We start from the raw sequence: 22,958 nt of genomic DNA on the forward strand, positions 1-22,958 counted from the left end.
TCTCATTGATAAGGTTCAAAAAATTTGGACTTCAATTAGTATGTATCGCGGTAAAAAATAAAATTCATGTTAGCCAAGGTAAACACATTACATGCAACGTCACCGACGAACCCCGTTCCCCTTTGTCTGATAACTCCATATATATATTTATATAGCGTGTGCAGCTTTAAATACAGTATTCGCTCCGAGAGTAGTCAAACCTCAAGGTTATAGAAAAACGAGAGAGTTTGCATTTGTGTTTTTAAATAAGAAAATCAGTAGTGGGAATAAATTTGTTCATTCTTGGAGTAGTCTTTTAGGTATTTCATTCCCGGTGCGAATGTTGTACAGACAACACGCTCACGACACTTGTTATATTTACCTACATATGTACAAAGTAGATTAGACTTTGAACCTTGTTTGGATCTCACTGTTGCAGTATAAATTTTGCTAACACGATGTCTGTCGTAACAAAAGGTATGTACAATTCTATTTGTTTATTTTTTTTTGTCGGTTTCATTTCACATTAAATACATATACGTTGCGTGTACTTATATCAATTGAGACGAACTCTTTTATTGAAGTTTTTATTATTACTCGGCAATTCTAGATGTTTAATAAAACAATGAACAACGAAATAAATGACATTAAACAAAATTTTCGGTGACAAATGAAATAAAACTTTCCAATAATGGTAAAGAGGAAATTTTAACTATATACATATGTAGTATTATTATAATCAGTAATTGGAGTTGCAAGTTATCGATAAACGTAATACATGTAAACAAATTTTATGAACCTGTTAACGATTTAGTAATTGAGATAATGTTTTTATCTTTAAATATCGACATTCTTCGAACTTTGGACTTTCTCCTCGCCAGTGGTTCTCATCTGATAAATATGATCTAGGAAAATTGATCTCGAATCACTGAACATTTGAAAATATAGATGTGACGTATGATAATGCTGTAATGGATACATCGATATTTATATATTTTTTGTTTTGCAGGTGTTTTTATAGTTGCAGCAAAACGCACCCCATTTGGTACAATGGGTGGTGTATTTAAGAATAAAAGTGCAACTGAATTATCGGTTGTTGCTGCAACATCTGCTTTACAGTCTTCGGGATTGAAGCCTGAGAAGATTGACAGTGTTATATTTGGCAATGTGTTATCTGTATGTATATATAAATTGTATATGAACAATCAAAGGTTTATTTGTCATGCTATATGTATAATAATTTAATTTAAAGTCTTCATCCAGCGATGGAAATTTCTTGGCAAGGCACGCAGCATTAAAATCTGGAATTCCTATAGAAAAACCAGCCTTAACAGTTAACAGACTGTGTGGTTCTGGATTTCAGTCGATAGCATCTGGAGCACAAGTATAAGTTTGTTTTTTGCTATGCTATTAAAAAAATGTTGGAGTATTTTTCACAAGTATTTATATCTTTCAGAGTATTCTAACAGGGGAATCTAGAGTAGTTATGACGGGAGGCACAGATAACATGAGCCAAGCACCTTTTATTGTGAGGAACGTTCGCTTTGGTACAATGTTAGGACAGAAATATGAATTCGAAGATTCCCTATGGCTTGGGCTACTGGATACTTATTGCAATTTACCTATGGGAATGACTGCAGAGAAGCTTGGAGCCCAATACGGTTTAAAAAGAGAAGAAGTAGATCAATTTGCACTGAGAAGTCAACAGATGTGGAAAGCTGGTTAACATCTATGCATATCATATTGTCCATTGATTGATCAAATAAGTAACGAATTTTAAATATTTTAGCTAACGATGCCGGTCGTTTCAAGGAGGAAATGGCACCTGTAACGGTCAAAGTTAAGAAACAGGATGTTGTCGTTGACACGGATGAACATCCACGACCTAAAACGACTACTGAAACTCTAGCTAAGTTAGCTCCAGTTTTTCAGAAGGATGGTCTGGTTACAGCCGGTTCTGCATCAGTATGTTAAACATAATACAAAATGTTCCATTTGCAGTTCTACGATCAATTATTTCCTGAACTTTACTCTCAAGGGGAAGCTTGTAGAGGTGTGCGAGAACCCGAAAATGTCGGGAATTCTCAAATATGTGAGAATCCCAAACGTTTTCGCGCACTGTATTATCTTTATATCGAACGTTCAGAAGTTATTCCTGACCACTTTGAATAACAGATAGTTCAGGAAATAGTTGCTCGTCAAACATAAGTACATAATTATCGTTTGGCATCGTTTAAACTTGTAAATGCTTGTTACAGGGTATTTGTGACGGTGCAGGAGTTGTTATCTTGGCTAGCGAAGAAGCCGTAAAAACGGAAGGACTTACGCCACTGGCACGATTAGTAGGCTACACGGTTGTAGGTGTAGAGCCCAGTATTATGGGAATTGGCCCTGCGCCAGCCATCAAACGGCTTCTTGAAATCACAAACAAAAAGCTGGACGATATGGAGCTCGTAGAAGTAATAATTATAAAGTGTGCTTTAAGTATCCATTCATCAGACTACAACAAGATGTTAAGTAATTTATATTTGTTACTAGATTAACGAAGCTTTCGCGGCTCAAACGCTAGCCTGTGCAAAGGATCTTAACTTAGATATTAATAAATTAAATGTGAACGGTGGTGCTATTGCTCTGGGACATCCTCTGGCTGCATCTGGCAGCAGAATTACTGCTCACTTGGTACACGAGCTCAGGTACATTTATATTTAATATTAGGTTTCACGATATTGCATATTGTCTATGAACCGTAAAAATTTATTATCTTTACAGACGAAGGAAAACTGGAAAGTTTGGAATTGGCTCTGCGTGCATTGGCGGAGGTCAAGGAATTGCTGTAATGGTGGAAGTCCTGTAATTATAAAGGGTCGAACTGGAAAATACGAATTGTGCAATAAGCGTGATTTACTTCAACAGATATATATACTATGAAAAACACAATCAAGTTTTATATTTTTTATACGCAGTATACAAGAGGAAACACGTTAAAAAAATATGATTGTATATTATATATATAGTGTTAAAAGGAATGTAATGTTACTAATTGTTACAAAAATATATACTTTTTAATCATTTTCTACAGGGAGGTCTTTATTATGAGCATCGGATTCAAGCGCTCGTCGAAGTTTGTAGGACCGTAAAAATGGAGTAAGACATGCGCAGAATCTGTAAGATTATGTTGACGCGTTTAGAAACATATATGACGCGTTCTGTAGGATACTTACGCGAACAAAATTCTGTAACGACAGCTCCATGATGTTCCCGACAGATAGAATGAGCGGTCGTTGAGCTCTGGTAATTATAATTTGTATAGCCTGTTTGAAGTTGTTGGTTTTCTGCCACCATTTGTTCGTGTACGCGGCGAGACTAATATCTAAGCTCTGCGAAGGCAGTGTTTTAATAGAACCGAATCGTCTTTTGCAAACGGACCAATTCGCAATGGTTACATACGTGAAGATACAGCTCGTTGCCATGCCAACAAAATATAAAGATCTGATATGTCATACAGCACATATACATCAGCATGCCGAACAGAATATGGGGAACATAAACTTTCATCTGCAATAAATGCAGAGCACGCTTCTATATTTAGAACAACGGACAATAGGAATTACGATATATACCTGTGCTATATTGAAAGCTATTAAACAGATAATATTACAATTCACTAGGAATTGGAAGAATATCGACATGCCAAAAATATTCTGGACCTCTTTCGAGAAGCTGCAAATGTTAAATTATTGTACCATACGAGTTTCATATTAAAGGTGCTAATACACTAGCAACTTGTGACATTTTTTGTGAGAGCGACTCTCGTGACACGTGTGAACTCAGAGAGTGAAACAATATATTTGTAATATTTGCAAACAAGTGTACACGTTTCTGCAAGTTGCTCCCGCAAGAAAATGTCGCAAGTTACTTGCTGGTGTGTTCGCACCTTTAGACTCGCGTTACCTGACCTGATACTTTACTTGGTAACTTACTCGAATATCAAGTTGCTATGCTCAACGCAGAGCTTTAAATTTTCATACTGTCTGTTAGAAGCTTTAATATCGTTCTCATTTTCTATATTAATTGATTGTCGAGTTTCGCTGTTCAGTGAAGCAATGTTGCGGTTCAGAATAGTTAGCTGGCAACAGGCAATTGTAATGAGTCCCGTCACCAGAGTATCAATCGCTATATTGTTGAAGCAGCAAAGAATGATCGCTACAGCTTGATACAGAGACGTGATCTCGAAAGCTGGCGATGATGTCGTGTTATAGGGATACCAGCCCAATAACGGTAGCTCCTTAGATCTTTTACTGAGCAGATCGATCACTGGTTTAGCTCCCCAGGAGACTACGGCCATCGTCCCGAAGAATTGATACGTGATGTGATGAAAAATACCTTGCCAAGTGTAATATGTTACAACTCGTTCGTATTTCACATTGTCCCGACTGAACATTTCGCAGTCCGTGATGTCGATTAGCTGCTGAATGCGGTTATGCCGACGTAGAATATAAATAATCTACCCGTGAAAATTAATTCGCCAGTTCAATTGAATTCAATCGACAAGAAATTGAAGGCGTTATTTTGAATGAAAAGAAATGTGCGATGGCCGGGAATCGAACCCGGAAATCAACTGCTTGGTAGATTACTATGACCGTTACACCGCCATTGCACAATGATAGACATTTTCGAAAAATGTTTAAACAGTTCTTAAAAAGATCTGTTCATGAAGAAATATTGGTCCCTGAGTTAGATGTGAATTCTTTACGGATTTTTTAACAGCTATATTAATCGAGACTATTTTGTCGTCAATCATTTTTTAAAAGCAAAAGGAAATTTGAGAATATATTTTCATATGCTCCAAGGAATGTTGAAAAAATTCTAGAATTATAAAAACTGACGAGGAACGTGTAAAACTTTATTCCATTTGTATAGTTTTTAATGAAGCAAAATGAAGTATAATAATTTAGACTTTAGACAAAATCAAAGTATAAAGATGGCTGTCCGAAAGGGTTTAGGTCATATAAATTCTTTGTCACGAGGCTCAGTACTATAAGACAAGGGGAATAATGCAATAATGTTGCACAATTTCAGCGGTGGATTTACTGTTTTGCTCTTTATTTTCATTTAAATAGACAACGAATTCTCTTTACCATTTAAGATTAATTTATTAGCAATTATCTTGTACGAACCTTGTAAGCGTGGGTAGCATTAGTCATGAGGACAGTTGCTCCTGCAACAACTTCGTCCATGCTGTGCCGTTTCACGACAATATGTGCGATTTCAGTGGTGAGAAAGACTCCCAACAGAAAGCTGAAACTGCAAACAGTGTACACGAGATACAAACACCGATATCTGCCACTGGTAGGCCACATTCCCATATAATAAATCATCGACAGACTGATGTGCAAATGCTTATTTGGCGAAATATGCCTGCGTTTCGTTCGGTTCAGTGCGAACACGTCCATCCTTCCAGGGAAATGCCTTGATATTGCTGTACTCAGAAATTGTTTGATAACAGTACAGTCGTGTATTCAGTATGCTAAGTATTAGCCTATTGTTTCCGCGTAGGGTTGCTAGGCCTCAGTTAGGGGACCTCAAGATCCGCTAAACTACAATTGCGTTGTTTCCGTGCGTTTCCATTTAATCGAGTAATGTTTGATGGATGAAGTTACAGTGCATCACTCTTTGATTACAGAGGAGACGCATGAAAACGTAATGGCGAATCGATGCGCCATAAGTAGCCGCAGATTAATTTTGTACACGCAGGTACAGTATCACGCACGAATTCTGCGGGCCGGACGTCGTCGCGCGTCGTAGTTTCCGGTCCCCATCGTCCAGCGAATTTCATTTAGCATTTACTTAGATTCTGCGTTAACTACTAAGTGGATTTATCAATTATTAGGCTAAAATCCACAGCGGAAAAATTTTCGACAAATTCCGGAAGGTGCGCTAAATTTTCTGATCGATTAAATAAATTTTACTTATAGAAACACGCCGCTAAAGAAAACTCGTTTACTAGACTTATGCAGCAATAATAAAAATTAGTAGATCCAATGTTGAACAGCAAAAAACATTTAAAGAGTTTAGGGATATTGTTGCATCGTTTGCAATTCTATATAATTCTTGGAAGAAGAAATAAATGTCTGTAATTCCTGTATTTCGCAATTTTTATTTTGCATAGAAATCACCCATTTCAATGAATATAGGAGAAATCTTGAGCCAGTATACCTTTTAAGAAACGAGCGATCTATCAGTGTAATATGTCACAATGCCACCGATAAAGTGATCCAGTTGATCCATCGCTCTACAGATTGATAAAGCGTCATTGAATATTACGGTAGAAAAAGAAGCAATCGTTCGACAGATAAGTTTATTTTTCCCTGAAACAGTGAATGCACAGTCCAGGTTCTAATGGTACGTTTAAATTTGTTGCAGAAGAACTAAATACAATAATGTGGTACCAACATGAAGGACATGATGGCCCGACCACGCATACGGAAATCCAGGAGTAGTATCTCGAAATTGAAAGTTTACCTTATTTATGACCAGAGTCAGACCTAGTTTTCTCTGTGATCTCTACAACGTGTTTAAAAAAAAAAGTAAACAAACGCCGGAGCAGGCTTACATTGACACGGAGCCAGAGTCGTGCTAATTCAGTTACGTTGTAATTCAATTGCACAATTGAATTACATTGTATTTCAATTATATAGTAATTCAACTACGTTGTAACTGAATTACATAATTCAAACCGTGATGTAGCGTGCACGAATACGGAAAATTCAAGTCAGTACAGAAAAGGAAAAAGTTGTTCAAAATATCGAAATTTATAACATATTTAAATTTTATCAAAATCGGAGAGGAGTACCTCTTTGTAAATAATTACCTTTTTTTATTGCATTGTATTCTATGCGTCATATCTATAACAAAACTTTAAAACATAATTGAAGACTTTGCAACGAAAAAGGCCAGAAAAATTACATAATAATACTCTAGTATTCTATATCATATGTAATAATGTGTTTATTATAATCCATTTATTTAGAAGTGTTCTTCTTTTTGGCCCGCACACTTTTTGAACTCGGCTCTGTAGAAGTTTACGGCGGCCCTGTGCAGAATTATACATATGTAGATTGGCCGCTGATCCAGCCTCTCGACGGTAGAAATGGTGTCGAGGAATGTTGCATTCCAGTCGAGTATAGCCTGATTATCACGAAGTTTCGTCGTCGGCAGGGTGCTCGAAGTAAGTTGTTTCAGTTACCGTAAGTTTACGAGTACAGTGAATTCTCGATATATGTCAACAACACGGGTCTTGCCAGCGTCGTGTATTGTCCAGGAGACACTATTCTTTGATCCGTTCCGAACGTAGGAAAGGAAAGCGATGCTCGCCGCCGAAGTGTGTAAACATAACACGGGTCGGGTATATTGGTGTGAGACCAGAGGACCACTACTAATCCAACAACAAAACTTCTTTATTTTTCATTATCTTTTTATGGAACTTTCATCAAAATATTCGTGGCATTTTTCTAAGGAAAACGATACCCAATATGATATAATTCTGATGCTATTTACTTGTGTAATGAACGATGAAAGTTACGGTGATTTCTCTATATATCCCCACCACCGCGGGGTATATCACGTGAGGGGCCGCGAAGTTCGACAGGCCTCAGACGCCGAAGAGTCTAAAAACAACACTACTGATCCAATCGTGTTTGGTATCATTTTAATAAAAAAAATTCCACAAATATATTGGTCAGTCTCATGAAAAAATAATTAATAATAAAAAAGTTTCAGTTTTGATTTAAAGGCCTGAGCCCACGCCAGTCTTTCATTTTTCCCTAAGGCCCACCGTCCACAGAGCGTCGCGTCAGAGACGCGTACACGAAAAAATATCGCTTGCTATCTCTTGCTGTGTTGCAATTAGTGATCCCTATACACGTACACGTACACGTCCCGACACGTCCCCGTACACGTGTAATTAATATATCCGTGCAGAAGTCCGGATACTATTTAATACACGTGTTTACGTGTATAAAAATATGCGGATAATGCACGTATAACTGTGAACTTGAATATACGGGTACACGTGTATTATCCGTGTATTTTGATACGGATATACGGATACACGGATAGTACATTGAAGTATACAAGAGTTGCCATGATAGGTTTCGAAAATTAACAAACAGCATAATTTCTGTTAATAAACCTTAATCAATTAACTGTTTATTTTGATGAAGAAAAACCAAAGTGTTTACATTTTCCGGCAAAAGACGGTTCCTTTTTGCTGTAACAATATTTCCAGCAGACGAGAAGCACCGTTCAGACATGGCTGACGTTGCTGGCATAGTTAAATATTTTTTAGCGATTTTGGATATTCTTGGATACTTGTGTGTCCTTGCCTTCCACCATTCATATGGATCCAAATCAAACCGTAGTTGTGGCTCAGAGATGTATGTACATTTCAAATTCGGCATCTAAATGATTAACATCATTTATTTCATCGTAAAGAAATTGAAGGGCACTTTTATTTTTTGAGTTTTCTGTCCTCACTTCTCGAACAGGAGAGTCTTCGAGCGAACATTTCACTTTTCGTTTCATGTTCAAGATTTTTATACCGTGGATCTAAAAAGGGAGCTATATGGAACAGTGAAATAGTATCACCGTCATTCCATTCGAATTTGAAACGTTTTGTAATTTCGGAAATGAACCTTTCCTTTATTGTAGTCAAAATATCATTATCACGTATGTTTAAATGTTTTTCGACGACTTTTTTAATTATAGGTCTCATCATTGAGGCACAAGGGATTCTATTATTGTCCATTCGCATTCAGAAATTTCGAGACTTTTTGCCATGGTTGCAGTGATGACGGTTCGGTCTGCTAACACATTTAACAGTGGGCATCTATTTCTGCATAACCTGTCCAGTACGCTTTTCCAATAAGTCTTACACAAGTTGAAGATCATGCAACTATAACATCAGTATTTCGATACACGTGTACACGTTTACTTCAGTACCCGTGTATCCGTGTATAAAGAAGTACACGGATTAAAATACGTGAATACGTGTATCCTCAATACACGTCCAAAACCGTGAACTCTAGTTGCAACCAATATAAAATAATAGACGTTTGCCCACGAAGCGTCATCGTTGGGTCATCGTCGCAACATGCAGTCGTCATTGCGCCTAGCCACACACATATTCCTCTTCACCCACTACTCCGTCCTTTTTTGCGTTGCAACTTTCATCGTTCATTACGCAAGTAAATATCATCGGAATTATATCATATTTGGTATCATTTAAATTAGAAAAGTGCCACGAATATTTTGTTGAAAGTTCCATAAAAAAATAATGAAAAATAAAGAAGTTTTGTTATTGGAGTAGTAGTGGTCTACTGGTCTCACACCGATATACCTGACCTGTGTTCTGTTTACACTCCTCGGTGCCCGAAGCCTCTCGAGATTTGCGGTAGTGGGGATAGTTCCGCGATATTTATCAGCCAACCCTTTGCGTCATATATGTATAGAGAAATCACTGTATTGCCCGGCGGTTGTCGTCTACACCAGAACCTGATCAACAGTGCACTTCACAAACGCTGAGAGACCATGGCAGCCTCCGCAGTGCTCAGCAAAGACGTGGCTGACATCGAGGCAAGCAAAAATTCGCGCGTTTGTCACGAATCGAGTTGTCATTTATATTGCGCATCATTTCTCTACAGAATCTTCTAAGCCTAAATCCGAAGATACAGCCGTTCGCGAATTTGGTCCCGTCGGCGCAAACGAAGGAGAACAAGAAGAAGTGGAAGAGGAACGTGAACGAAAAATGCAGCGTAAGAGTATTTCTTTTTTATTTATAGCCTGTTTGCCGTCGAATGCTGTCTCCTTGATTCCGCGATTGTAAGACCAGTGTTATGGCGGATCGCGATGATCAAACGTTTGTAGAAAAATTATGTAACGGGAATGTCCGATATCTCGGGGATCGGTACCGATAAAGATTTTATACGTACGAACGATAACGAATTTGTTACAGAAATGTCCACCGTTGATAAAGAACTTCGACGACATCAAGCACACCACTCTGAGCGAACGTGCCGCGCTCAAGGAATCCGCGCGATGCCTGAAGTGCACCGATGCACCCTGCCAGAAGTCCTGCCCGACGCAGCTCGACATCAAGTCCTTTATCACCTCCATATCCAACAAGAATTACTATGGAGCCGCGAAGGCGATCCTCTCCGACAATCCGCTAGGGCTGACGTGCGGCATGGTCTGCCCTACGAGCGACCTTTGCGTGGGCGGATGCAACCTGCACGCGTCCGAAGAGGGGCCCATCAATATCGGTGGCCTTCAGCAGTTCGCTACCGATGTAAGATCACTCTAAAATAGAGGATACAGCTGAGCAAAGCTGAGCCGTGCTATTTGAGACCTATTCCACTAAAAACGGATGTAAGATCACTCTAAAATAGAGGATATGGCTAAGCAAAGCTGGGCCATGCTATTCGAGATCTATGCGTTTTCTGTGAAAACACAACGAGGCACAACTTCCCCTCTTTAAACTGTTAGTTCTAGCGTACTATCTTTTATTATACATATAGTTTTCCAATATCACAGTTTATTTCAGTCGCAAACTGGTTACAGCGAATCTTAGCTACCGACTTGCAAGTTTAGCTTTTCGATGGATTCCCAACTTAATACATTGTCGACCGGAGACGCCGATTGACGTTTTATTTTGCTAACGTTGCTAGCACAAGAAAGCTGCAAACAAAGCTTGATAGCGATATAGGTACTTTTTAGAGCATTTAAGGTATCCGCGGTTATCCTAGTTTCGGCTAAATTTGTTAAAATATATCTACCACCATTTGTTTCCTTCGGCGTTAAAATTAATTTGACTATCTACGAGTAAGCTGCGAGATTGTGTACGTCACATATGCGTGACGGTGGTAGCGAACGTGTTAATCCTTTCTCTGGTGATTAGAGTCTAATTAAACCCGCGTTTCCCGGTCCACAGATCTTTAAGCAGATGAACATCCCGCAAACGCGGATCCCAGGGCAGAAGGTAGCACACGCGGACACAAAAATTGCGATGTTCGGTTGCGGTCCGGCTTCCCTGTCTTGCGCCACGTTTCTCGCGCGATTGGGTTACGATGACATTACGATTTTCGAGAAACAGTCCTACATCGGTGGTCTAAGTTCGTCGGAAATCCCGCAGTATCGGTTGCCCTACGAGGTCGTCAACTTCGAGGTTGATCTCGTTAAGGATCTAGGCGTGAAGATCGAGCTGGGCAGAGCCCTGTCTGAACAGGATCTAACGATACAGGTGTCTGCACGCTTTCCTGACAGTATGCAATTTCTAGCAACGATGTTTATACAACTATCATCATTGTAGGGTCTCCAAGATGACGGATACAAAGCCATTTTCCTGGGAATCGGTCTCCCGGAAGCAAAAACCAGTCCGATTTTTGCGAGCCTCACAGCGGAAATGGGATTCTTCACGTCGAAGAGCTTCCTACCGAAAGTGGCAACGGGTAGCAAGCCGGGATTATGTCAATGCAAGAGTTATCAGCTGCCCTCTCTTCATGGGAACGTTGTGGTCCTCGGAGCTGGCGATACGGCTTTCGATTGCGCCACTTCCGCACTGCGATGTGGCGCCAGGAAGGTCTATGTGGTGTTTAGGAAAGGGTTCACGAATGTTCGAGCTGTTCCTGAAGAGGTGACGGTTGTTCGCTGCATTGGTAACCCTTGGACGGCGGTGGCATTACTTACAGTATACTCTTCTTTGTAGATTTTTTGAACGCTTTCTTCTTATCGAAATTGATCTAAATATTAGGTCAGTCCAAAAGTTCCTGCCCGATTTCGTAATAAAATACAAGGAATCAGGCACGAATGTTTGCACTGACCTAATATTTTTTGTGAGAAGAAGAGCGAACAGAAAATCTAGAAAGATGAATGAATATATACCCGTCTTCCGAGGGTCCAAGCTGCTTTCCCTCTATTCCTCAAATCATGTTTTTACGTACGTTCAGCTCGAGCTAGCGAGGGTAGAGAAATGCGAGTTCATCCCCTTCCAATCTCCGAGGCAAGTCATCACTCGCAACGGGAAAATAGTCGCTATAGAATTCTGTCGAACAGAGGAAACGGAGAGTGGCGACTGGGTGGAGGATGAGGATCAAGTGTGCAGACTGAAAGCAGACTTCGTCATCTCAGCTTTTGGATCTGGACTGCAGGACATCAGCGGTGAGGACACTGATCACAGTGATCCATATATTAGATGATTGCAAAAGTTCGTGCCCCTTTTGTAGTCCTCCTGAGAAAAATACAAAGAAGAATGTTTTTCAGTGATAAAAGCGATGGCGCCCGTCAAGCTGAACAAATGGAACCTACCGGAAACGAACGATGAGACTATGAGCACCTCCGTGCCAGGGGTCTTCTGCGGCGGAGACCTCGCTGGCGTTGCAAACACCACCGTGGAATCTGTGAATGATGGGAAAGCGGCAGCTTGGTACATGCATAAATTTATTCAGGTCATTCATTCACTTTTCTGATGATTTGGTTGCACTTCCATTCTCCAAGATATTGTTCAAACGCGTTAAATTACGATATTCATTATTTACCTATAGAATTCTCATGGTTTGGAGATACCAGAAGATCCCCAGCTGCCTAAGTTCCACACTCCAATCGATGATGTCGATCTATCGGTCGAAATGTGTGGTATGAAGTTCGAGAATCCTTTTGGCCTTGCTTCTGCACCACCTTGCACCACCAGCGCCATGATCAGACGAGCCTTTGAAGCAGGCTGGGGCTTCACTGTCACGAAGACGTTCTCCTTGGACAAGGTATATATACTTTTAAAATATTTATAAAGATTTAAGATATTGCAACAATCTCATTTTTCAGGACTTGATCATAAACGTGTCACCGAGAATAACGAAAGGCTCCACCTCTCGCCACCACTATGGTCCCGAACAAGGCAGCTTCCTCAACATAGAGCTGATATCTGAGAAAACGGAGGCCTACTGGTGCCAAAGCATCACGGAGCTGAAGAAAGACTTCCCGAGCAAGGTTCGAGATTAACCCTTCGCAGTTGAAGCTACTTTAATTCTAAAACCAAACATTTCTTTCAAAGAAAATTTTATTCATACGAAACTTATCCAATTTATACATACAATACTTAAATTTTTAGTAATTTCTTAACCTTCTGCAACCTTATTTTTATCGACGCCATCTGCATACTGGGTTTATGTTCACGACTAATTTGTTTACTGTGCTGGGTTTTAACAAATCTAAAAGACTCTGGAATACGTATTGATGTCTCTATTTTAATATATAATCGTTGGAACGTCAAATGTTTGAAGCGTTAATGGGAAAAAATAAATGTTGAAAAGAAAGAAATTCAAGAGTGAAGGTTAAATAAAAATATAATCATGTAACAAATATTTTGAATAATAGTATAACCATTTTTTCGAGTACGAAGGGTTAACATAGAATGGCTCTCGATCAATGATAATGCCAATGTTAACGATGTCTTGTTCATCTTCAGATCGTCATAGCTAGCATCATGTGTACTTACAACAAGTCAGATTGGACGGAACTCGCTCAGAAGGCTGAAGCAGCTGGTTCTGACGCCTTGGAATTGAATCTGTCTTGCCCACACGGGATGAAAGAGTCTGGTATGGGACTGGCTTGCGGACAAGTACGGTTATTGTAATATTTATCGATTGTATTCCCATTTTGCTGATAATTATATAGCTACTATTGCTTTTCAGGATCCAGTATTGGTGAGGAACATTTCGAGGTGGGTGCGAGAGGCTGTGAAAATACCGTTCTTCGTCAAATTGACTCCAAACATCACCGATATAGTCTCCATCGCAAAAGCAGCTTACGAAGGTCGGTACCTTCATCATGCTAGCTACCATACACTCCAGAGGAACATGTTCATGTTACGTGAGAAATAGTCCTTAGAAGACTAAAAGACATCTAGAAGACTCATCCTTAAATCATCGTTTGGGTCATACATACGTGACCCTCACAATCTTGCAATTTTCTTAAAGACAGCGAAATTAATTTTATACATTTAAAGTCATAGTATACATTATAATATTCAGAGACTACATGACTTGCATGCACTACTACTTGCAGTCACTACGAGACTAGTATACGTTGCTTAGTAAAACTACCAAGATTAAATTTATTTAGATTTTCCTCGACTATTAGAATGATATATACCTGCTTGAATAAAGAAATTCAGCTGAAAGTATCTCCTCAATTTCAGTAGTAGGGATCATAGGACGTGGGCTAATAGAACGCTTTACTTTAGGTCACGCTGATGGAGTGTCTGCCATAAACACGGTGCAAGCTTTGATGGGTCTGCACGCGGATGGTACTCCTTGGCCAGCCGTCGGTGTCCAGAAAGCCACCACCTATGGGGGTATGTCGGGGAACTCGACGAGACCGCAGGCCTTGAGAGCAGTGTCCGCCATAGCTGCGGCTCTTCCCGGGTTCCCCATACTCGGCATCGGCGGTATAGATTCCGCGGACGTTGCTCTGCAGTTCCTTCATTGCGGTGCCTCGGTCCTGCAGGTGAATCCATGACCCACTTAATCTCCCCTCGGAGATACACAGACTTTATCATACCGATTCTCGAACCAGGTCTGCAGCGCCATACAAAATCAAGACTTCACGCTGATCGACGATTACGTGACCGGTTTGAAAGCGTTGCTGTACTTGAAGAGCCTCGGACAGGTGAAAGATTGGGACGGCCAGAGTCCACCGACCTTTAAGCACCAAAAGGGGAAACGGGTTTCCCTGCAGCATGCTCTAGGCAAAGTAAGCATAATTCCTTTCATATTTTTGGAAGGTGAAATGCGAAAACGTAATCGCAGCCGGTAGCTTCACGTACAGGGTTTTTTCAGTATTCTACACCTGACAATTAAGACAGAAATTTAGATTAAATTCTATTCGTACGAGGCTTTGTTCTGCAGAAAATCTTGCTTTTAACACATTATCGCGATTATTTCCTCATTTTTGAAAGTCCATGGTCCATGACTATTTTTTCAACAATCGTGAACCTACAACTCACCCTCAATAACATAATTTAATATTTACGCTTAGGATAATTACATAAAATATGATTTTCAAGCTTTCTTTTGGTACAGTAAATTTTGTGCCGCTCACAAAATTCTCTTGTCTATTTCACTCGTATAAATGATCAGAGTTATTAATAATTATTACTAGTTATTTGATAATGAAATTTGCATCTTAAATAAATTAATACTCAGGGCCACTGTTTGGAACTTTTGTATTTCATTTTCCGAAAATACAAAACTTACATTATCTATTGAAGAACCAGATATTTTAGACTGTAATTGGAGTCACCATAACAATCAACCTGCATTTTAGAATATACCTTACTTTGGAGCGTACCAAGAACTTCGAGAACAGAAGATCGCCCAGATCAAAGCGAATTCGAATCCACTAGATGAGCCTGTCGCGATCACGAGGCCCGCGCCACTTCCGGTTGCACCTGTACCGTCTGTAAAAGACGTGATTAGCAAAGCTGTGAGTCACATTGGACCGTTCAAACAGCTGGATAACAAACGCCAAGTTGTGGCATTGATAGACGATGTATGTTTCAACGAAATTTCGTTATTTTCTTTTTATTCTTCGTTGATAGCAGTTAATTTATTAATTGGCAGGATATGTGCATAAACTGTGGAAAATGCTACATGGCTTGCGCTGATTCCGGCTACCAAGCGATCCACTTTGATCCAGACACGCACATTCCGAAAGTGACGGACGATTGCACCGGTTGCAACCTGTGCCTCTCCGTGTGCCCTATCATCGATTGCATAACGTAAGCCTTCTGTTCTGGTTTTTGTTATGTTTTTTGCGAACACAATTACTCGGAAATTTTTTTTATCGAAAATCAAAAGAGTAGTGGAACTTATTAATAGGTTTTACATAAAACATGGATGGAAACATTCTTTAAAAACCGATCTCTCATTATACGTTCCGATGAGAACAGATAAAAAAATTCTTGTATTTTAAGAAAGGAATAACATACAGAAATTGTTTTACAAGGTCACGTCCGACGTAACAACACCAAGCACAGTCATTTGTCAATGTTACAAAGCTCTGAATCATTGTAGCACGTAAAGACTGACGCTAAATTATTATTCTGAATGTCTTACTTACCTGTAATATACGTAGATATTTCAGCAATTACATTGCTTCTTACAATGACTATGTTATATTTTCAGAATGGTGCCTAAAACAATACCTCACGTAATTAAGCGGGGAATTCCGCCAAAGGACGCGTTCGAAATCCCGATTTAAGTGGCATATACTTATGCATTGTGCTTCCCGCAAGTGATAACGATTTCGTACAAATTACTGTATAATCTTCATTTATTACCCCTTGAGCATTAAATAATGTTGAATGCTATTATTACATATCATGCCGTAGTAGTCAATTATATCACACAGCACTATCCTAAAATTTGTAGATAGAGTCTAGAGATAAAAGAACGTTCAAAAATCTGGATTATCGAACCACTCGTACTCTTCAGGTGCGCTCGTGTTGAAAATGTACTGCGTGCATTTGTCGTCCGTAAGGAACTTCCTGAAATTAACAGTCTTTAAAATTCAATTCATTTCTTTGTGAATGATGTGAGATTAAGCGGTGAATGTATTACCTTGAATACTGTTGGCAACCAATGATGGGATAATACTCGTCGAAGCATTGAGGCCTCAAAACATTAAAGTAGGTGCTTCCAATACCCTTGGATACGAGCGACCCGACGTTCTTCAGGCAGTTATAGAACTCATGGTCGCATTCGCAGAACGATCTAGGCACGAAATCAAAATATGTTCAACCACGGTTAACACTTTTGTCACTAGATCGTGGATTTTCATGCGAAAGAAAAATGTTCTGTATTAATTGCAGACCCGAAAGATTTAGAGTCGTAATCATTTCGCAATTTCGGGCTTGTCAACTGCCGCTTTGTTTTTTTGCTTTGTTGTCAGCGTGTTCATTATTGCGAAATTAAATTTCTCATACCTTGTGAAAATGCCGTTGTTAATAAGGCCATATTCTTGTGATTGCGCTGAAATGGAATTATTGCAATGATCGTGATTCCTGCAGCAGGAATCCGTTTTATTAAAGCGTCCAAGATCGGTCTCATCCTTTGCTATGTCTCCATCGCCGCACCAATAAGTTCCTAAACTTACATGTACCACAAATTTTATAAATTGCAACAGTGTTCTTGAATACTTAAATAATAGTTAGGATCTTTGTGCGAAAGAAAAATTGTTCGCATGAATTGCGAGTTGAGTCGTTTAAATTTTTCATATTGGACATCAATTTGGAAATATTAGAATATTTCTGGTCCCAAAATGTAATTTTACATTCAACGGGCCACAAAAAATAATGTACTAATTAGAAAAAGGCTGAACCAGTAGAGCATTGATTCACTAAAGTAGAACAATTTAAATGCTTCATCACACCCAGTTGTGAAATTATAATTTATCTGCCCAACATAAAAGCAGCAGTTAAAAATATAACGAATGTGTTGTATCGTAATGCTTACGTTTGTTATGAACGTAAAGTACGTAGTTTACAAGTCAGCACGTTCGCATTAAATAACTAACTGCAAATGTCTAGTCCGATAATTACATAAATTGCAGTACGCCCGTCGGAAATTAGCGAGTTAACAAATATCTCGCATGAGATCTCGGGAAACGCGTTCTTATCGCATTTTTGTAAAACATTAATCGCATACCTGGGAATATAAGTTTAATTCTGTCTTTGTACGGGTTCAAGACGTTGCTGATGGAAGTATCTTTCTCTATGTCGGATAACAGTGGAATATTGGTAATCGCGTCTTCGAGCTTTCGTCCGGAATTCGTGAGCACAATCACGAATTTCTCCAAGGGACCTACATAAGTGGTCTTGGGTTGGGTAAAATAATCACATCTTCCACCGCCGATGACGAAGATGACCGAGAAGAATAGCCAATACCGGGACATTGTTGCACTCAGCTGCATTCAATTTTCGAATAATTTCCGATCAGAGATCTTGCGATAGTAACACTGTACCTACCAACGAGCTTAATCAATTTCTCAAAGCAATAGCAATTAACAATTTCAATCGTAAACCAGTAAGACACTCTTAATAACGCGTTTCAATAATTTTTTTGGAAATCGTTATTTAGAAAACATTTATTAAGTTCTTTAGCACACGTCTTTACGAGACGCGTTCTAATATTTTCCATTTACGATTATTGAAACTGTAAAGATGCATACATGAGGAATTATTCAACAAATTTATTTCCTTAGGTGTATATTGTAAAAAATTTGGATAGGCACATTCTCTTTATTTTTATGAAGTAATGTAAAATAGCCACTTTTAGTGGCGTGTAAACCTTCTGTATACGGTACATTTCTTAAGAAACTAATTAATAGACTTTCAGTAGGTAAAGTGTTAATCTAGTTTTAGTGCGCGTACCTGAATGTTTTGACGGCTCCGATACTGTGCTTTCTCAAGCGGATCGACGACTGCCCATTCCGCTGCCGTTCCGCGGACTTTTATTTGCTAGCTTATGCCACAAAGCCCACGAAACGACAGAAGTGATATATACATTAGTTATTAAGTATCCAGTAAATGGAATTAAACATTTGTATGATGCATTGATTGACGGTACAGTCATGCGTTTCGCAAAATAAAGTTGCGCATAATATGACAGATAATAAATCATATTGCATGTCACAGTCAGAGAAAATGCATTTGAAACTATGAAACGTGAGCTGGCTTTATTTTACAAAACAACCTTAAACTTTTACAGGCCCATTATGCAGTAATGTCACGATTATAATCGGTTTAGCTTGTCCATTTGAAGGACGCAAATTTCAAGAACTGTATATATGGTTTCCACCGATATTTACATGGTATTGCGTAGAAATGAATTCACGTACGACGATAGCAGATAGTAAAACTATCGATAATTGCACATAAGTGACTTGAAACTTGTTTCGTCAACCGTCATGATTATAGTACTTTCGACAAAAATGCTACTATGCTTTACTGTTTGCTAATTCCACTGTAATCTTCTCTTTTTCTATGAAATCATCTGTGTCCGAAGTTTGCATACTGCGCCGTGTTTGTATTCTGGTACACCGTGGACAGCAATGATTTCGTTTCGACCAGCAAATACGATGGTGAACAGCCGTGCACTGATGGCAGATGATAGAATTCGCGTCCCACGGGTATATGACCTCATCATTGCCGCATAGTTCGCACAGGTGACCCCTAAAATAATTAATGAAACTTATCGACCTCTTTCTTATCTGGAAATGCCAAGAATTATTAAACTTCATTATGACATTTCTATGTAATTTTTCCTGTCCAAATGTAGGAGATAAAAACAAAGAAGACAAAAATTAAAAATAAATTTCTTACAGTTACGAAATAAAATCAGAAGGTGGCTGAATCTTTAATCAAACACTTCGCAACGAATTTCAACAACAAAAATAAATTGCATAATGTTCCATAAAGTGAATCGCAAGTTCTTAATCCTGATAAATTACCGAGCTTTGCACAATTCACATTGTTCTGTAATGTGAGCGTGCATAGTGTCGTACGCGGCGCGAACCTCTTCCAGAAGAATTCCGTTGTTGAGATCAATCAGATCTTTGATCGAATAGTTGCCCGAGTTCTCGATCATGTGAGTACGTATTCCAATTTTCCATGGTAATCCGTGGTTGTTGGCGTCAGTGCACAGAACCAAGTAGCGCTTCATCATCTGCATTTCCTCCCGGAATTTCTATTGAGAATGAATTTTGCCATTTATTTCCTGTTACCCCGCTCTCTGATCGCTAGACTGCATATCTTTATGCAAGATCAAATTTGTGTACGTCAATTACAAGATACAGGAGCTAAGTAAACATTTATTTATCTCGTTAATAATTGTAACATATTGAAAATAATATGTTGACAAACAAATTACACCATTTTTGTCGTAAGTGCATAAAATCCGCAGTCTACTGATCGCAGATAGATATATTATTTACCTTTACTAATGATAAATCTGGAACCAAAGTGAATAATTTTGGATTTAATTCCTCCAGAGGTAGAACAGGTCGGTCCTCTAAAAGAGTTAATAATTGCGTCGCGACGCGAGATATTAGACGTGGTTCCATGTCCCAGTTTCTGATTACTCTTGCAGGTATTACCATTGCAGTATTCCAATGGCACCTTTGACAGTAATACAATCCACTGTAGTCACAAAGTCGTGGTTCTACCCACGCCGAGTCTATATTTATAAATGATATATTTTAATTTCTCTGTTATAACAGCGTTGTTTAATTAATAACAATTAAATACTCAAAACAAAATTCATAAATAAAACATCTAAGACAAATCGTTTCTGTTTATCATCTGTTACCTGAACCCTTGGATGGACTGCCAAAACAAGATAAGGATAATCCTTTTGAGAAAGCTTGTAAGGGAAACATTGCTTAATCGTGTGGTAAATAAGATATCTTGTGTGCGAACAAGTTGTAAAGAGAATCATTAGCAAACAAGGAGAACGCAAATAGCTCTGTTAGGAAATATCCAGTGTATTTCTTACTGTTACTTACTGAATGTTATTTTCACTTTGCACTCTGCACATCGATAGCCCTGACTTGCCAGTCCTTGTTCAGGACAAATGTCTTTTGTGTATGTGTATCCACCTGCCTCACTGGCAACAACATGCACACAGACTCTGCATATGTTGTTTAAACATTTCCAATGACAACAAAACTTGCAATCTGTACAAATACAATACAGGTGTAACAACTGTACCGGGAATATTTTAGAGCACGATTGTTTGATGCAATACTTTTGGAATGTAGGACTACCTTTGATATTTTTGTACTGCCTCTGTGCCAACTGCCAAGCTCTCAATAATATGCCTGTATAATATGAAGATATGCAACAAAAGTATCTTACCACTGCACATGTACCACGATTGGAGCATAGTCCAAATTGTTCCGCTGCAATGATCACAGTATACAGGTCCATAAGTTGTTATATAGTATTTTTGTGGTACCAAGTGGTGTCCTAAGATTACTTGAGTCTCTAGTAACTTCTCCTGTGACGCTTCTCTCAATTCTTGTACCCTCAAACGCAATTCAATCAAGCGTCTGACTAGCCACTTCCTCTCATCGGAGCACTCTGCGCTTTCCAATACCATTTGCTTACATTTTTGTACCATTTCTTTAAGATCTTCTTCGCATGCTGCCTAAATTATAAAATGTACAAAAATATGAGCAATAAATTTGGAAACATGAGAGGCAAATAATTTTGTACCTTGGATAATGATAATATAGTTTCCACCGACTTTAGACTGAAAGGAATGGCAGCTTTACTATCTGAACTGTCATCCGCTTCTCCTGTCATGTAATCCGACGACGACGATGGAGTTGATGGTATCGTTCCAGTGCTGTCACTTCGCACTCTTGGCTCGTGATTAACATCTTGTGTGTCATTAACGATGGTTTTAACATCTATCATTTTATAAAAAGTTCACTATGGAATGTTGTATTGCGCCGCAGAATTTACGGACACTTTAAATTTTTACGTTGATAGCCAATAAGAATTCTTGACATGTGTAGAAAACTGTAAATTTATACCACCATTATTTGTGTTGTTTCTTTTGGCAAATGTATACCAAATAGATTACCTTAGAAACTTGTAAGCAAAAAGGAAATAATCATATAATCATAGACTGAGTAAAAACATTGACAGAAGTCTCATCAGAGAGGAATGAGAGTCATGAGAGTGCTCACGCCCGGGGTTTCGGCGTTACCACTTTCGTGACATCGCCGCTCTAGCATGGCACAGAACCGGGCCGTCTTTCCTGGAACAGAACCGGACCACCGACGAGATATTTAGAAAGACTGCCAGCCTTACGGGAGAATGGCGCGTAGGTTGCACGTTGTGCGCCTGCGCCAAGTCGCATGGGATGGAACGAGTCGCGTTCGTCGTCGACTCTTCCTTCTTCTCCGAGCCTTCTTCGTGAGAACCTCGCTGCGTATATAGCGTCTCGTCTACGATAAGTTTATCCTGCGGCGTGGTGCCGCAGGACCGTGCCGGTTCCGGACATAGCTGTCGCGACTCGTTCTCGAGTGTCGCGAGCTCTCCTTCGGAGTGTGTTCAAATAAACCTCGTTATTTTTGGTTGCTACCCGACGTGTTTATTACTCGTGAGGAGTGGGCCTCACGTGCATAACCTAGTTCCTCCTTGCCGCGACCACGTGGCGCGTCCATCTTGGACGCAGTCCGTCTGGACATCTATTTCGAGCGTTCTCGCCAGAGAACGCGTGGCCTCCGGCCACTGGTGACCCCAATCTCTCGTGTGTTACGAGATCTACGTTCCTAGTCCCCACGTCCGTGGAGGACCGTCGGAACTCATCAATGTGTACATCTGTACGCCTCCACCATTAAAATCCCCACATACGGTGTTTTCTACCGCCCTCTAGGATAGATTTTGGCTGGAGTAAGAAACAGAAGGCCAACGACGGTATCTCGTCGGTGCAGAAGACCACTAAGGAAATTCTCGTCGGTGAGAAGGTGAATCATCACGGAACCATATCGATTATGAAACTGGGAAATGATGGATGGATGCATCTGGATGCACTGAGAAATGATGGTCAGGGAGCAGTACTAGCCAGGTAGAACCCTTTCTTCGTAAAATGTCTGCCTAAGTCGTGTCAACGCTGGCGTGGCTCGCGCCGGGAGCAGGGGTTTCATTCCCCATAAGTCTCTTCGTCGCCTTGTCGCGTCAGCGTTGCTCGTGGCGGGTAGTTGGGGAAGATAGTTCTACCGTACGATGGAGGCGTTCCTGGCCGTCCTTCTCTGTGAGGAAGCGTCGGGTACCGTGCTATCCGGCAGATAGTTTGTAAGCATTGTACGCGTCGCGTATCCCTTTTTTGTGTCTCTCATTGAAAGAATCAGAGCCTTCT

The 22,958-nt window shown here is 39.6% G+C and overlaps 6 protein-coding genes and 1 long non-coding RNA gene across 9 annotated transcripts; 2 read left to right on the top strand and 5 right to left on the bottom strand.

Moving 5' to 3' along the window:
- The first annotated feature begins 178 nt into the window (after window positions 1–178).
- On the top strand, window positions 179–3,055 carry Yip2 (yippee interacting protein 2). The gene is made up of 8 exons (XM_076805865.1): window positions 179–456; window positions 989–1,155; window positions 1,232–1,363; window positions 1,436–1,700; window positions 1,769–1,944; window positions 2,238–2,438; window positions 2,518–2,672; window positions 2,749–3,055. The coding sequence occupies exons 1-8, from the start codon at window positions 438–440 to the stop codon at window positions 2,831–2,833; spliced, it is 1,200 nt and encodes a 399-aa protein (XP_076661980.1). The 5' UTR covers window positions 179–437; the 3' UTR covers window positions 2,834–3,055.
- LOC143365567 (odorant receptor Or1) lies at window positions 3,001–5,574 on the bottom strand. The gene is made up of 6 exons (XM_076805864.1): window positions 5,157–5,574; window positions 3,960–4,483; window positions 3,600–3,699; window positions 3,427–3,534; window positions 3,201–3,356; window positions 3,001–3,141 (listed from the first exon to the last, which is right to left on the bottom strand). The coding sequence occupies exons 1-6, from the start codon at window positions 5,430–5,432 to the stop codon at window positions 3,085–3,087; spliced, it is 1,221 nt and encodes a 406-aa protein (XP_076661979.1). The 5' UTR covers window positions 5,433–5,574; the 3' UTR covers window positions 3,001–3,084.
- A 2,363-nt stretch (window positions 5,575–7,937) lies between these two features.
- On the bottom strand, window positions 7,938–9,027 carry LOC143365581 (E3 SUMO-protein ligase ZBED1-like). The gene is made up of 2 exons (XM_076805891.1): window positions 8,515–9,027; window positions 7,938–8,438 (listed from the first exon to the last, which is right to left on the bottom strand). Exons 1-2 carry the CDS (start codon window positions 8,560–8,562, stop codon window positions 8,172–8,174), a joined length of 315 nt encoding a protein of 104 aa, XP_076662006.1. The 5' UTR covers window positions 8,563–9,027; the 3' UTR covers window positions 7,938–8,171.
- Window positions 9,028–9,305: 278 nt separating this feature from the next.
- Window positions 9,306–16,412, top strand: Su(r) (dihydropyrimidine dehydrogenase su(r)). The gene is made up of 16 exons (XM_076805875.1): window positions 9,306–9,612; window positions 9,681–9,791; window positions 9,992–10,324; window positions 10,967–11,275; window positions 11,345–11,668; window positions 11,982–12,192; window positions 12,295–12,479; window positions 12,576–12,791; window positions 12,853–13,017; window positions 13,496–13,648; window positions 13,722–13,842; window positions 14,273–14,535; window positions 14,605–14,781; window positions 15,355–15,579; window positions 15,651–15,808; window positions 16,215–16,412. The coding sequence occupies exons 1-16, from the start codon at window positions 9,568–9,570 to the stop codon at window positions 16,288–16,290; spliced, it is 3,072 nt and encodes a 1,023-aa protein (XP_076661990.1). The 5' UTR covers window positions 9,306–9,567; the 3' UTR covers window positions 16,291–16,412.
- LOC143365582 (uncharacterized) lies at window positions 12,121–12,616 on the bottom strand. The gene is made up of 3 exons (XR_013084567.1): window positions 12,570–12,616; window positions 12,340–12,429; window positions 12,121–12,259 (listed from the first exon to the last, which is right to left on the bottom strand). It is a non-coding gene; the product is annotated as an uncharacterized LOC143365582 (long non-coding RNA).
- On the bottom strand, window positions 16,345–18,480 carry LOC143365579 (phospholipase A2-like). 2 transcript variants are annotated; one of them, XM_076805886.1, is made up of 5 exons: window positions 18,461–18,480; window positions 17,736–18,051; window positions 17,015–17,174; window positions 16,650–16,802; window positions 16,345–16,576 (listed from the first exon to the last, which is right to left on the bottom strand). In XM_076805886.1, the coding sequence occupies exons 2-5, from the start codon at window positions 17,998–18,000 to the stop codon at window positions 16,486–16,488; spliced, it is 669 nt and encodes a 222-aa protein (XP_076662001.1). In that variant the 5' UTR covers window positions 18,001–18,051; window positions 18,461–18,480; the 3' UTR covers window positions 16,345–16,485. The 2 variants fall into 2 exon arrangements, with proteins under 2 accessions (XP_076662001.1, XP_076662002.1); XM_076805887.1 differs by lacking the exon at window positions 18,461–18,480 and having other exon boundaries at window positions 17,736–17,994.
- A 238-nt stretch (window positions 18,481–18,718) lies between these two features.
- Window positions 18,719–21,780, bottom strand: Def8 (differentially expressed in FDCP 8 homolog). Of its 2 annotated transcripts, XM_076805877.1 has the most exons (8): window positions 21,678–21,780; window positions 21,305–21,613; window positions 20,945–21,236; window positions 20,593–20,763; window positions 20,397–20,450; window positions 20,023–20,264; window positions 19,540–19,775; window positions 18,719–19,261 (listed from the first exon to the last, which is right to left on the bottom strand). In XM_076805877.1, exons 2-8 carry the CDS (start codon window positions 21,506–21,508, stop codon window positions 19,027–19,029), a joined length of 1,434 nt encoding a protein of 477 aa, XP_076661992.1. In that variant the 5' UTR covers window positions 21,509–21,613; window positions 21,678–21,780; the 3' UTR covers window positions 18,719–19,026. The 2 variants fall into 2 exon arrangements, with proteins under 2 accessions (XP_076661992.1, XP_076661993.1); XM_076805878.1 differs by lacking the exon at window positions 20,397–20,450.
- Window positions 21,781–22,958: the final 1,178 nt, after the last annotated feature.

This window comes from Halictus rubicundus, chromosome 2 (assembly GCF_050948215.1).
Source record: "Halictus rubicundus isolate RS-2024b chromosome 2, iyHalRubi1_principal, whole genome shotgun sequence".
Taxonomy (NCBI): Eukaryota; Metazoa; Arthropoda; class Insecta; order Hymenoptera; family Halictidae; genus Halictus; species Halictus rubicundus.

Bases quoted from the DNA above. Each gene is read 5' to 3' on its own strand.
- Def8 (XM_076805877.1), bottom strand. From the start codon at position 21,508: ATGATAGATGTTAAAACCATCGTTAATGACACACAAGATGTTAATCAC. The intron at 20,764-20,944 runs GTAAGATACTTT...GTATTTGTACAG, and splicing joins ATCGTGGTACATGTGCAGTG to ATTGCAAGTTTTGTTGTCAT. The intron at 20,451-20,592 runs GTAAGTAACAGT...TTCCCTTACAAG, and splicing joins CAAAGTGAAAATAACATTCA to CTTTCTCAAAAGGATTATCC.
- Yip2 (XM_076805865.1), top strand. The intron at 1,156-1,231 runs GTATGTATATAT...TTTAATTTAAAG, and splicing joins TATTTGGCAATGTGTTATCT to TCTTCATCCAGCGATGGAAA. The intron at 2,673-2,748 runs GTACATTTATAT...TTATCTTTACAG, and splicing joins CACTTGGTACACGAGCTCAG to ACGAAGGAAAACTGGAAAGT.
- LOC143365567 (XM_076805864.1), bottom strand. From the start codon at position 5,432: ATGGACGTGTTCGCACTGAACCGAACGAAACGCAGGCATATTTCGCCA. The intron at 3,535-3,599 runs GTATATATCGTA...CATTTATTGCAG, and splicing joins TAGCTTTCAATATAGCACAG to ATGAAAGTTTATGTTCCCCA. The intron at 3,142-3,200 runs GTAAGTATCCTA...ATAATCTTACAG, and splicing joins CGTTACAGAATTTTGTTCGC to ATTCTGCGCATGTCTTACTC.
- LOC143365581 (XM_076805891.1), bottom strand. From the start codon at position 8,562: ATGAAACGAAAAGTGAAATGTTCGCTCGAAGACTCTCCTGTTCGAGAA. The intron at 8,439-8,514 runs GTGAGGACAGAA...TTAATCATTTAG, and splicing joins AAGACTCTCCTGTTCGAGAA to ATGCCGAATTTGAAATGTAC.
- LOC143365579 (XM_076805886.1), bottom strand. From the start codon at position 18,000: ATGCAGCTGAGTGCAACAATGTCCCGGTATTGGCTATTCTTCTCGGTC. The intron at 16,803-17,014 runs GTATGAGAAATT...TTTCGTGCCTAG, and splicing joins AACAACGGCATTTTCACAAG to ATCGTTCTGCGAATGCGACC. The intron at 16,577-16,649 runs GTAATACATTCA...TGTTAATTTCAG, and splicing joins GGTTGCCAACAGTATTCAAG to GAAGTTCCTTACGGACGACA.